At 42.6% G+C, this 14644-nt stretch overlaps 1 protein-coding gene across 2 annotated transcripts in view; it reads right to left on the reverse strand.

Annotated features, from left to right (window-relative positions):
- Positions 1 to 14644, reverse strand: part of CUL1 (cullin 1) — a 107237-nt gene that overhangs the window by 9911 nt on the left and 82682 nt on the right. For both annotated transcript variants that reach the window (XM_053265739.1, XM_053265740.1), the window contains exons 10-13: positions 13363 to 13470; positions 13163 to 13269; positions 11950 to 11998; positions 11430 to 11561 (exon numbers count right to left, since the gene is read on the reverse strand). In XM_053265739.1, coding sequence (XP_053121714.1) covers positions 11430 to 11561; positions 11950 to 11998; positions 13163 to 13269; positions 13363 to 13470 — 396 coding nt within the window. The remainder of the gene's footprint in view (positions 1 to 11429; positions 11562 to 11949; positions 11999 to 13162; positions 13270 to 13362; positions 13471 to 14644) is intronic.

Below are 14644 nucleotides of genomic sequence, written 5' to 3' on the forward strand. Positions count from 1 at the left end.
CTCTCCTGTTAAAAAGTGGCAGGGCTGAGAAAGATTTCTTGCCAAGACTCTGAGGGAACTACTGATAGAGATAATATTGAGCTACATGGACCAATGGTCCAATTCCATATATGGCAGCTTCATATGTAAATATCTGCAAGGCTGATTAACTGCTCTGCATAATCCCAATGGGCTAAGATATCAAACAACTGTAACAGAAGATAGAGAAATTTTATTGCAGTCTTTGACCAGTACATGTAAAAGAAGAAAAATGATCCCCTGGTGCAGCAGTCACTTTAAATTCCATTTAAACAAACAAACAAAAAACCTTAAGTATCCATGTTGGTCCATGGGGGTGGGAGGAGAATCCAAAAGTTAAAGCAAGGTAATACTTAGGACCAACTAAAATATCACATAGTAGTCAGCAAGCTTGTCTAGAATTACCGTATTGTTCAGGTTGTATGATATGCAAAAAGCGGGGGGGGGGGGGGAGGTGACACACATTTGGAATGAATGGAACACCACAAGTAAAGATGACTTTTTTTAACATTCTAAGGAAAGAATGCAGAAGGTCATACATAAATATAATTTGATTAGCCTCTGCTAAGTTGTGAGACAGATTTTTGCTTGTTGTTAAAGACAAAAAAACCCCGGCTTCTCTCTTTTTTGGAAGTATGAAATCTGTTACATTTGTCTTCATCACTAGTTGAAACACACAGATCCATTACAAAGCAAAGAAACTGATTCTAGCCCAATTCAAACACTATGAAAAAGCCCCACTGTAGCTATGAAGGGAGAGGAAGTCCTGCCCCCACTGAATCACTCGTGATGTTGGGCTCATCCATGATTGCAAAGGTGCCCTTGCAATCATGGATGTGCCTGCCATCCCAGGTAAGGCTCTTCGAAAAGCCCTGTCAAAACCGTGAGTGGTGGGGTGCATGGACGAATGATGCAGAGGGCGGGACTTCCTCCCTCTTCAAAGCTACAGCGAGGCTTTTTCATAATGTCTGAAGGAGGCTTCTGTTGGTTCTTCTGGATCTCTCAGCATCTAGATAGGCTGTTAGGTAGTGCTGCTCAGGAGTCAGCTGAGAACAACCGCACCAACAATGTTGGCGACGTGGGACGGTGGGGGATGGAGTAACTGTGGTCTATAAGAACATCATCTCTCTTGCCAAGATCCCTGTTGGTGTCTGACCTTATTGAATGTGTATACTTAAGTTTGGGGACCAGGGATAGACTGAGACTTCTGTTGGTGTACCAATCGCCCCACTGCCCAACAGAATCCCAAACTAGGCTGATGGACTTGGTCTTGTAATTGGAATCTCCCAGGCTTGTGATGGTGGGGGACTTCAATGTTCACTTTGGGACCAATTTGTCCAGAGTGGCTCAGGAGTTCATAGCGGCCATGACAACGATGGGCCTACCTCAAGTCGTCTCAGGACCAATGCATGTTGCTGGTCACATGCTTGATCTGGTCTTTCATTCTGTACAGGGTGGTGTTCTGTGGGTGGGGACTCCTGTGATTTCGCCATTGTCATGGACGGAACACCATCTGGCTAAGGTTGGACTCAAGATCATGTCCCACCTCCTCTGGGGTGAGGGACCCATTCGGATGGTCCACCTGAGGTTATTGGATCCAATAGGATTCTGAGAAACCTTGGATGGATTTAGCATTGGATCTACCAGTGACCCTGTTGATACCCTGGTGGAGAATTGGAACAGCCAGCTCACCAGGGCAGTGGACACGATTGCTCCGAAGTGTGCTCTCCGACCTGCTTCAAAACTGGCCCCTTGGCATATGGAAGAACTATGGGGGCTGAAACAGTGAGGTAGACGACTAGAGCACACGTGGAGAAAGACTCAACTCGAATCGGACAGATTATTACATAGAGTGGATTTGAAGATATATGCTCAGGTGATATGTGCAACAAAGAAGCGATTCTTTTCTGCCCGTATTGCGCCCACAAGATCATGTCTGGCAGAGTTGTTCAGGGTTGTGAGGAGGCTAGTGTGTGCCCCTTGAATCTGTACTTGGAACCAACAATTTACTCACTGCAACTTTTTTAAAAAACAGTTTTTTGTGTGGACAAAATCTCTTGTATTTGGGCCAACAGATTCAAACTCCACAATTGTTAGTGTCTGATCTCGAGGTGTCTAGCAGCTCCTCTTATGTGATGACCTTGGATCAGTTTCAGTTTGTGACTTCTGAGGATGTAGACAAGTTGGTTGGAATGGTGCGGCCTACCACCAGTTCTCCTGATCCTTGCTCAACATGGCTTATACTATCTGTCAGGTAGGCTGTTGTAAAGGGTCTGACAGATTATAAATACTTCTCTGAGGAAGGGGAGGATGCCTCCCTGTCTGAAGCAATTAGAATGCTTCTGAAGAAGCCTGCCTTGGATCCCACAGAGAAGCAAATACAGGCCTGTCTCCAACCTTTCATGGCTGGGCAAGGTGATTGAGAGGGTGGTGGCCTCCAAACTCCAGGTGGTCTCAGAGGAAACTGATGATCTAGATCCATTTCAAACTGGCTTTTGGGTGGAGACCAAAACCTGAACTCTAACAGGGATTCCCAGATGTTGTTGACTACAACTCCCATAATCTCCATGTAAAAGCCATTGCAGCTGGGGACTGAGTTGTAGTCAACAACTTCTGGGAATCTCTGTTAGAGGGAATACTGGTCGAGACTGCCTTGGTCAGCCTGATGGATAATTTCCAACTGGGAATTGACAGAGGAAATGTGACTCTGTTGGTTCTTTTGGCTCTCTCGGCAGCCTTCAGTAATATTGAACATAGTATCCTTCTGGAACATCTGAGGGGATTGAGGGTGGGAGGCATTGCCTTGCAGTGGTTCTGCTCCTACCTCACGGGCAGATTCCAGATGGTGTCTCTTGGAGACTGTGTTCTTCAAAATCTGAACTCTTGTATGGTGTCCCTCAGAGCTCCATACTGTCTCTGATGTTGTTTAACATCTACATGAAGCTGCTGGGAGAGATCATCAGATTTGGTGCAGGGTGTTATCAATACGCTGATAGCACCCAAATATATTTCTCCATGTCAACATCATCAGGAGAAGGCATAACCTCCTTAAATGCCTACTTGGAGGTGGTGGTGGGCTGGATGAGGACTAACAAACTGAGGCTGAATCCAGATAAAATGGAGGTACTTATTGTGTGGTGTTGGAACTCGGGAGATGATTAAATCAATCATCTTTTTTACGGTCCAAGACCAGCATAATTGTGAGATGATTTTGATCTGCCGGTTCTGTATGGGGTCACACTCCTCGACAAGGAACAGGTACACAGTCTGGGAGTGCTTATGGATCTGAACCTCTCCCTAGTGTCTCAGGTTCGGCTGATACATCAGCTGTGTCCATTTCTTGAGATGAATGTCCTCAGAATGGTGGTACATCTGCTGGTAACCTCCAGGCTGGACTACTGCAATGCACTCTACGTGGGGTTGCCTTTGTATGTCATCTGGAAACTGCAGTTGGTTCAGAACGTGGCAGCCAGGTTGGTCCCTGGGTCATCTCGGAGAGTCCATATTACTCCTGCACTGAAAGAGCAACTCTGGCTGCCGATATGTTCCCGGGCAAAAAACAAGGTGCTATAAAGCCCTAAACAGCTTAAGCCCTAGATATTGAAGAGAATGTCTTCTTTGCTATGAACCCCATCGCCTGTTGAGATCATCTGGAGAAGTTCGTCTACCATTGCCACTGGCTCGTCTGGTAGATACTCTGAGACAGGCCTTCTCTGTTGATGCCCCTGGGCTTTGGAATGTGTTCCCTGTTCAAATAAGAGCCTCCCCATCTCTGGCAACTTTAAAAAAGGCACTGAAGACATATGTGTTCGCCAAGGCTTTTGATTAGATTTATAGTTTTTAGTACTTTTAATGTTGGGTTTTAAATGATTTTAATGTTAATGATTTTAATAGTGAAATGATTTTAATTATAAACTGCCCAGAGACGCAAGTTTCGGGTGCTAAGAAATATGTTAAATAAATAAATCAATGTTGGGGAAATGCAGTTGGAAGGTCCTGGAAACCAAATTTAGGCTGCTAAGTAGCAGATTAAGTCCAGGATCCCCAGAGTAGCATTCTCTCAATGCTACTCTGTTCCACATATGGGGCCAGTGAGATAGGCAGAGCTGACGGGTCTCAATGTGTGGATGAGATGGTGGTGCTGGGAGGAGGGGTTTAGATTTCTTGGGCATTGGGATACTTTTTGTGGCAAGCAAAGTCTGTACAAAAGGGACAGGCTCCACTTGAACCAAGATGGAACCAGGCTGTTGGTGCTTAAAATAAAAAAGGTCGCAGAGCAGCTCTAAAGATGATACCTGGAGGATTGCCAACAGGAAATGGGTGGTATCTGGTTTGGCAAGCAAAATTTCCTAAGGTGCAAGGGTGCAAACATTTCAGATAAACTAGAAGGGGACAGAATAGAACCAGGAGTAGAGCAAACGGAAGAACACAACAGCTGGTCAGAAAGGTAAAATGAAAGTAAGGGAGATAGCATACACCAACGCCAAGTAAGAGACTCTGTGTATTGTGTTTATATACCAATGTCAGAAGCCTCCAAGCCAAGATGGGCAAGCTGGAGTGCTTGGTTGCTAATCAAAACATAGATATAATGGGCTTAACAGAAACTTGGTGGAACAATGAGAACTAGAGGGAACACTGTTATTCCTGGAGACAAACTCTACAGAAAGGACAGGAAGGGGTGGATTAGGGGTGGAGTAACACTGTATATTAAAGAAGTGATAGAATCCAACAAGCTAGAAAACCTAGGAAGACTGGAATCCTCCACAAAATGATTATGGGTGACAATACAAGGACTGAAAGGAAATGTGTTACCAGAGATGTGCTATCGCCCTCCAAATCAAAATACTGAGAACGACCTGGAAGTTGGAGAAGCAAATCAGAGAGGCATCAGAGACAAAGCTGTAATAATGGATGACTTCAATTACCCTCACACAGACTGGGCAAATTCATGTGTGGGTGTTGACAAAGGTGCCAAATTTCTAAACATGCTAGATGACTGCACCTTAGAACAGTTGGCCACCGAACAAATCAGAGAGGAGACTTTTGACTTAATCCCAAGTGGTGCCCTGGTGTGAGGATGCCAGAGTTGTAGAATCATTAGGGAACAGTGACCATAGTGTGATCCAGTTCAGCTTATATGCAAGTGAAGCATTGTGAAGGAAGTCCAAATGTGTTGGCCTTCAAAAGAGGAAACCTCTCAAAAATGAAGGTATTGGTAAAAAGAAAGCTGAAAGGGAAAATCAGCAGGGTCAAATCACTCCAGAAAACATGGAACTTATTTAAAACCACAATAATAGAAGCTCAGTTGGAATGTATACCAAGAAGAAGGAAAGATATCAACAAGTTCAAGAGGACACCAGCATGGCTAACAAGCAGAGTCAGGGAAGCTATAAAAAGGAAAGAAGAATTCTTTCATAAAATGGAAATCCTACACAAATGTAGAGAACAGAAAGGAACAAAGTCAGGCAAAAGAAATACTAGGAGACAATAAAGGATGCAAAAAGAGATTATGAGAAGCATATAGCTAGAAGTGTCAAGGAGAATAACAAAAACTTTGTTAAATATATCAGAAGCAGAAAACCTGCCAAGAAGGCAGTTGGACCCTTAGATCATGATTATTAAGGAGGATACACAGATTGCCGAGAAGCTGAATGAGTTCTGTGCATCTGTCTTCATGGCAGAGGATACTGACCATATACCTTCTCCAGAATTGAGTTTCTCAGGCTTGGAGGCTGAAGAACTGGGCCGAATTGAGGTGACAAGAGAAAATGGTCAAAATGATCTTAAAAAACAAGAAATTAACAAATTGCCAGAACCAATGTTGCTAATATAACTTCGATTTTCAAAAAGTGATGGTCAGGGGTGAGGAGGCGGGGCGATCCAGGAAACTACAGGTGGGATTGCTTAACTTCTATGCTGGGTAAATGGATGCAAGGCATATTTAAGGACAAAAATTGTTAAAACATATAGAAGAGCAGACGTTGCTGAAGGAGAACCAGGATGGCTTCTGCAAGGGCAAGTCTTGCCTCACTAACCTTTTGGAGTTCTTTGAGAGTGTCAACAAGCATGTGGATAAAGGTGATCAGGTTGACATAGTATACATGGACTTCCAAAAGGTTTTTGACAAAGTTCCCCATCAAAGGCTCTTGAATAAACTTAGCAATCATGGGATAAGGGGACAAGTTCATGTGTAGATTGGTAACTGGTTAAGGACAGGAAACAGAGGGTAGGAGTAAATGGACAGTTTTCACAAAGGAGGCAAGTAAAAAGTGGGGTCCCCCAGGGATTAGTACTGGGACCAGTGCTCTTTAACTTGTTCATAAATGATCTAGAAGTTAGGGTAAGCAGCGAAGTGGTCAAATTTGCAGATGACACTAAACTATTTCGGGTATTTTTTTATTTTTTATTTTAAAAACACCCTACAAATACATTGATGGGGTCTGAAATATCAGTGACGGACCAGGAGAGAGATCTTGGCGTCATGGCAGACAGCTCGACTGAAGTGTTGGCTCAGTGCATGGCAGCTGTGAAAAGGGCAAATTCCCTGCTAGGGATCACTAGGAAGGGGACTGAAAATAAGAATGCTAATATTATAGTTCCCTTATACAAATATATGGTGTAGCCACATTTGAAGTACTGCATAAAGTTCTGGTCACTGTATCTTAAGAATGACATTGTAGAACTGGAAAAGGTGCAGAAGAGAGAAACCAAGATGATGAGAGGCCTGAAGGACCTTCCTTATGAGGCAGGGCTACTACATCTGGGGCTTTTTAGTTTGGAAGAGGCAACTACAGGGAGACATGATAAGAGAGAAATCTTTCTCCCTGTCTCACAACACTAGAACCAGGGATTATCCCATAAAACTGAAGGCCAAGAAATTTAGTACCAACAAAAAGATGTACTTTTTCACACAGCACATGGGAATTTTCTGCCACATGATTTGAAGATGGCCACTACCTCAGATGGCTTTAAAAAGGGCTTAGATAAATTCATGGAAGACAGGTCAATCAGTGGCTACTAGTTTGGTGACTCTAGGTCACTTCCAGCCTCAAGTGGCATGATGCCTCTAAACACCAGTTGCAGAGAAGCAACAGCAAGTGAGAGGGCATGCCCTTATCTCTTGCCTGTGGGCTTCTCAGAGGCATCAGGTGGGCCACTGTGTGAAACAGGATGCTGGACTAGATAGGCCTTGGGCCTGAACCAGCAGGACTGTTCTTATGGCTTTTGATACCATTGACCATCAAATCCTTCTGGAGCGCCAGCAGATTTGGAAACTGCAGCAGCTCCGCTCCTATCCCTTGGGTAGATTCCAGATGGTGTTGCTTGGACACAGTTGCTCTGTGAGACTAGATTTTTTAATGGTGTCCTTTAGGGGTGTGCCCGAACCAGTCTGGAGGCCATTCTGGAGGCCTCCGAACTGGTCCGGTTCCGAGCTGGTCCGGCGGCTCGGGCACGGGGGGGGGGGGGGTGTTTGTAGCTTTAAGGGCGGGGTGGTGGTACTTACCCCCCCGCCGCTCTTCCCCCTCCGGCGCTGTGGATTTTCCAAAAGGTTTTGGGGCAGCAGCACTCCTCTCTGCCGCCCCTGGCCCCGTCGTTAGCCCAACAGTGCTTTAATATACCATATGCATGCGCCCGTTGTGGCGCGCGTGCGCACTCGCCACCGTGCACGCTCCGTACGTGTCACACGTCTGCTGCGTACAGAGCGCTCGTGGTGGCGGGTGCCACAACGGGCGCATGCGTACGGTATGTTAAAGCACTATCGGGCTAACGACGGGGCCAAGGGCGGCAGAGAGGAGCGCTGCCGCCCCAAAACCTTTTGGAAAATCCACAGCGCCGGAGGGGGAAGAGCAGCGGGGGGGGGGAAGCAGCACCCCCCGCCCTTAAAGCTACAACCTCCCCCCTCCCCCGTGCCCATCCGGACCGGTTCGGAGCAATGCACACCACTAGTGTCCTTTAGGGCTCCATCCTATCTCCAATGCTTTTTAACATGTTCGTAAAACCACTGGGTGATATCATCAGGGGATTTGGAGCAGGGTGTTATCAATATGTTGAGGATACCCAAATCTATTTCTCTGTAATACCAGTATCAGACAAGTTGTTCTAGTAAGAATTAATCAGCCTACTTTCCTTTCACTGTCGCTACAACCGGACTAAATTTGGTTCAGATTGAGTTCCACAAGTTAGATCTCTTGTGCCTCAAATGTTCAAGTGTCCACGATCTTGGATCATGGATGACATCATCACAAACTACACCATTGAGGTGACCCTGTGTCACTCACTACAACTGTACCAAATTTGGTTCAAATTGTGCACTTGTGCTCAAAGGTTCACACGTCCACCATCATCATGTCATCAGGGAGGATGACATCATCACAAACTACACCATTGGGGCATCCCTATGGTTAAGCTGTTTATAAGTTAGCCCACTTGTGCCTCAAAAGTTTACATGTCCGCCATCTTGTATTGGGGTTGACGACATCTGAGGTGTTCCTGTGTGTCACTCACTGCAACTGTACCCAATTTGGTTCAAATGGGTTAGGCAGTCCACAAATTACCCCGCTTGCACCTCAGATATTCATGTGGCCGCCATGTTGAATGGGAGTGGATGACATTATCACAATCAACATCATTGAAGTGTCCCTACAGCTGTAGCAAATTTGGTTCGAATCAGTTAAGCGATTCAAGAGTTAGCCCACTTGCACCTCAAAAGTTTACGTGTTCACCATTTTGAATTGGGGTGGATGACATCATTACAAACTACACCATTGAGGTGTCCCTGTGTGCCACTCACTACAACTGTATGTAATTTGGTTCAAATCATTTAGACAGTCCACCAGTTAGCCCACTTGCGCCTCAAACATTCATGCATTCATCATCTTGGATTGGGGTGGATGACATCATCACAAACTATGCCATTGGAGGTGTCCCTATGTATCCCTACAGCTGCATCAATTCTGGTTTAAATCAGTTAAGCTGTTTACAAGTTAGCCTACTTGCGCCTCAAAAGTTTACCCGTCCGTGATCTTCAATTGGTGTGGATGACATCATCACAAACTACACCACTGAGGTGACCCTGTGTGTCACTCACTGCAACTGTACCTAATTTGGTTTAAATTGGTTAGACAGTCCACAAATTAGCCTGCTTGTGCCTCAGATGTTCACACAGCCGCCATTTTGAATTGGAGTGGATGACATCATCACACACCATACTATTTGGGCATCCCTATGTGTCCCTACAGTTGTAGCAAATTTGGTTCAAATCAGGCAGTTGACAAGTTAGCCCACTTGCACCTCAAAAGTTCACATGTCCACCATCTTGGATCGGGATGAATGACATCACAAAACTACACTATTGAGGTGTCCCTATGAGTCCCTTCAACTGTACCCAATTTGATTCATATTGGTCCAGGCATTGAGAAGTTGATGGCGGGGGGCACACATGGATGGACGGACACACAAAGAAAGCCGGGTGATATCATAAGCCTACTGGAAAGTAGGCTAAAAATGGCATAGTCTCCCTAAATACCTGCCTACAGACAGTAATAAGATGGATGAGGGATACTAAATTGAAGTTAAATCCAAACAGGATGGAGATACTCATGGTAAGGGGTCATAATTCAAGAGATGTAATTGAACATCCGGTTCTGGGTGGGGCTGCACTCGCACCAAACGAACTGGTATGTAGTCTGGGTGAGCTTCTGGACCTAGGCCTCATCCTGGTGTCTCAGGCCGAGGCTACGGCCAGGAACACTCTCTATCAATTTCAGGCACTACAACAGCTGCACCCATTCCTTCAAGAGAATGATCTCAAAAGTGATTCACTCACTGGTGACCTCTAGGCTTGACTACTGCAATGCACTCTTTGTGGGGCTGCCTTTATATGAAATTTGAAAACTTCAGTTAGTTCAAAAATGTAGCAGCCAGATTGGCCTCCAGAGTTTCTTGGAGAAACCATATTATGCCAATTTTAAAACAGTTGCACTGGCTGCTGATGTGTTCCTGGGCAAAATAAGTGCTGGTAATTGCCTTCAAAGCACTAAAAGGCCTAGGACCGGGTTAGATTCCCCACCACACATTAAGTTCATAAAAAGAGGTCTGTCTCCAGCTCGCATGGTGGCGACTTGAGGTCAGGCCTTCTCTGTAGCTGTTCCTGGGCTGCAGAATGAGCTCCCTGACTCCGGGCCAGTCATGTATCTCTCAGTCTAACCTACCTCACCGAGTGGTTGTGAGAATAAAAATAACCATGTTATGGTTCTGAGCTTCTTGGAAGAGCGGGATATAAGAAAGAAAGAAAGAAAGAAAGAAAGAAAGAAAGAAAGAAAGAAAGAAAGAAAGAAAGAAAGAAAGATATTAGAGGCTTAAGATCTTTACTAGCCTTTAAAAGAGCCTTAAACACACATCTTCTTAGCCTGGCCTTTAGAGATTTTTAAACTGTTTTAAACCATTTGAATTTTAATAGTATTTAATGGGTTATTTTACTTTTCTCTGCTTTATTTATATGAACCACCTAGAGCCAGCTGGGTTAGGCAATTTAAAAATTAATAAATCATAAATAAAATAATAAAAATTAAGCAGGGAGAAAAAATGTAGAGAAAAGCAAAAGAAATGTAGTTACTTATTAGCAGAAATTAAGATTGTAAGATAATGCAAATTAGAGACAACCTGGGGAGTCTTCCATTATTATTTACAATGATAATTTAATAATGATCAAATAATTAATAATCAGTAATTAGTAATGATTATGCCAAAGTTAGTCTCCTCTACCCTCCCTGCCCTGCTTTTTCTTTTGTTTTGCTTAATATCCAGCTTTAATAAGTATTTTAAAAAACTTGATGACTACATTGTGATATTTTAGTCGATCCTAATAAAAAAAGAGTAGCTACCTAGCTTTTAATTCTATTAAATGTATGTAGCTGTTATCAACTACTGGCAACCTGTTTGTGTGCAAGAGCCACCAAGTGCAGGATCAGACTGCTTTGCAAAATCTTTGCAAAGGCCTGAAAAGGGACCAGTTCTCTGCATGGTGGCTGCTGCAAATGAACAGGTCAGTTGCTGTGCAATGGAATTTATACAAACTGCCACACAGCAGGGTAGTCAAGTTCTTCAGTCCGGAGAGAGGCGTTTATATATTAGCTTTGGTGATTCGCATAAATGTTCACTGTGGAGATGAGTGAGAAGTTTCAGCAATTTGCTCCCTTGGATTTGGAAGCTGACCGTGTGCAGGGAAACTGTTTTTACACTCATCTCATTCCAGCAACAGGAAACAAAATGAAAGTATCACAGAACATTTAAAAAAATCCACTCTTTCAAGCAGACATTTTCAACCAGCACAATGCAAGCTTATGCAATTTATCAGCATCAATTTTCAGTGTGGTCCTAGAAATAAGGAAAAAATAAGAGACACAAATCACCTTGAGTTTGGAAATCATGCTTGCCTCAGCATCATCACTAGCACTGTTCTGGTGTACAAGTCGCTTTGCCAACATTTTGGCATAGAATTTTTGAAATACATCCTTGTCTTCAATATACTTGAAAACCACCATCTAAAAAGAACACAGATTTTTAATATTTATTTTCAAACAACACAAACAGGATTCAAAAGCACTCATAGGCATCCACAACTTCTCCCTCACTAAATCAGGCAAGTATTCAATTCCATAACTTTAAAAAAGTATAAAGGGGCTTTTTGGTTTTTTCAAGGACAGCCAGCACAGTATGCATTTAAATCAACAGGAATTTCTATAAATTAGTGCAGCTCACTTTAATTTAAAAATTAAAAAAAGGTTTGTTCTAAATTATTACGATGTAAGCACCAAAACTGAGGATATTCCTTCACTATTCCCTCAACCTTCAATTTTCACTTTGAAGCAGCCTGCAAAAATTAAATTACTACTTGAATGCAGAAGACAACCTTATATGCAAGAACCTTACCACTTGGTTGAGTGTGTCTTCAAGCTCAGCTTCTTCTGGATTTTTCGAGCTGCAGTCAAAAGTGAATCCATTATGTTATAATTCACAGCATGTTTACCATCTACAATTTATGAACCCTTCTTCACATTTTCACACAAACAACATGGGGCAGTTTCCATAGTAAAAACATTTATTACCTTTAATTCAATTACTTAGCCAGCCAAAAGCCATCTTAAAGATTCAGGGCAGTTTAGAATAGTTGAACAGCATCTGACAATTCCCTAGCATTGTGTTAATGGAAATATTCCAGAAACCAATTCATAGCCTCCCCAAAGGAAAAAGTGGGTAGAGATCTCCAGCTTGTTTGGTCCCTGATGTACTCCTTTCACTGCTGTGAGAAGTCCTGCAGTTACTTGAAATGCAGGATCTTCCTAGACTCTGCAAGATTAAACCCTCATTAAAGACTCATTAAAGACCCTAAATACATAAGGCATAGCAGCCCACTGGTTCAAGAGCCTACTATGGTTTCATCCAGTTCTAAGCAACTTCCAGTTACCAAATACTCAGAGCCTTTATGGTGACTAAGAATTATATCAGCGCTGAAGCGACGCCTCTTGCATTAGGAATAAATGGGAGAGGCATCGCTTCAGTGCTGGAACAATTATTAGGGGGCTCTGAGAATACGAAAAAGTGCAGAAACTGCTTAGAACTGAACATGACCAGTGTATTAGTGTAGGCTCCCCAGCTCTTGGACTCCGCTCTCGTGAGTAACGAGGCATTATGCTTATGAGGATTGGGGTTAAGTTCCAGAATTGACAAAAAAGGTTAAAAAATTGCAAAGAGCAAAAAAGGTGGAAATCACTGAAATTGTTTGCTGTACCGTGCACCACAGGGTCTACATGTGCCCAGGAATAACCCCCAGAACCACAAAATGCCCCCCAACACCGCAAAAAAAGCACAGGGGAAAAACCCAACAATTTAAAAAAAGAAATGAGCAGCAAAATGGCTCCTCCTTACAAAATGGTGGCTGGACATGATCTCCGCAGTCACTTCCAAGCCCTCTAGGAACCATGGATATGTGGGTTTTAACCCTTTCGTATCCCCAGATAATGAAATTGGGTGTCAATTAGACACCCGTAAATAGCGGTTTCACGTATAATGGGGTTTGCCTTACAATTTTATTTTAGAAAATTAATTTCTTGGGAGATCACAGAATTTCTCTTGGAACACGCACCTTTTCTTCAGTAAAGAGTCACAATACCGTGCCAACAGCTCTGGGGATTTACTGGATGACTGGGCCATTTTTGTCACTGCATTGTTATTTATAAATCGACCACAAGCCTGCAAAAAAGAAGAAAATAAAACTTTCATCAGTCTTCAAAACCATTAATATCAATGGTGACTACAGAGTTTTAAATCAATATACCTACTTACCTTATCTAGTGCAGCCACGAAACCAGCATCGTTGTTGAATGCAGACATGACCAGTGCATTGTATTTCTTATGAACATCCAATACCGTTTGTACATACATTTTTGGATCCTAGAAATGATAAAACGTGGTGAGGACCAAACTAAAGTATCAGTAACATGGATAATATCATAGCACTTTTTGTTACAACGTATGCCCCTCCCTTTCTTTCCCACTTGTCTAAACTTTGTTGCTAACAAAATTTATTTATTTATTTATTTTATTATTTATTTAACACATTTTTATACTGCCCAAAACTTACATCTCTGGGCGGTTTACAAATGCTACCTTACTAAGCCTTCTTTCTTAAAAATGTTAACTGATTACAAGATAAACCAAACACACTAAAAAAGACAAACCATACAATAAAATATTAGTTTATTTTGTTCTTCCAAAACCAATAAAGCAAACTTCCTTAGAAACATATTTTCCACTTCTTTCTCTATATATAGTATAGATGAATCAGATTACAGAAACCAAATCCCAGTTTGTCAGTTCATTTTGCTGGAACAGAACCCACGCGGTTGATGAGGGATGAATATATGAGTTTCTAACAAGCAATTTTTGAACAATTTCAGAAGACATGAGTCTTTTGATCATCCAGAATAATGTTGCACTAGCTGATTCAGCTAAATGGAGAGCTTAGAAGTTTACTAGATCCATACCCCCACCCGCAATATCTTTGCCTAGTACAATTCAACAAAAATTCAGGTTCTAAAGAATACAACTTAAGTTCATATTTAGCCCTAAGAAAAGTTCTACATAACACAAAGGATGGATAAGTCTTTAACTTGCTGCACAAGATATACCATCTGAGCCCTTTTTGTTGCCTTTTTTGGTATGAATTATAAGCAATGATCTGGCCCAGTAAAAATGCTTTAAAAGAATCCCAAACCAATGATAATGATGTAATGAAGCCCCTGTTAAAATAAAAAAAAATCCTCCATTTCCGATTCCATTTGTCTAGTAAATTGAAGATAATTCAGCAGGGATACATCCATATACCACCTGAATGAGGTATTAGGGCAACTTTCCAAATGAACAACCATCTTAACAGGGGCATGATCTGAGATTTCTATGACATCAATATTACATGCCTGAACCTGGGACACTAAGGAACGAGATATCAAAAAAATAAGCCAGGCTAAAACAATTTTTATAAACAGGAGAAAGAAAGGTATATTCTCACTGAGAAGGATTGAGAAGATGCCATATATCTGCTAGACTAAAATCTGACATATAAACC

The sequence above is a fragment of the Hemicordylus capensis genome, chromosome 6 (genome assembly GCF_027244095.1).
Source record: "Hemicordylus capensis ecotype Gifberg chromosome 6, rHemCap1.1.pri, whole genome shotgun sequence".
NCBI classification, from domain to species: domain Eukaryota; kingdom Metazoa; phylum Chordata; class Lepidosauria; order Squamata; family Cordylidae; genus Hemicordylus; species Hemicordylus capensis.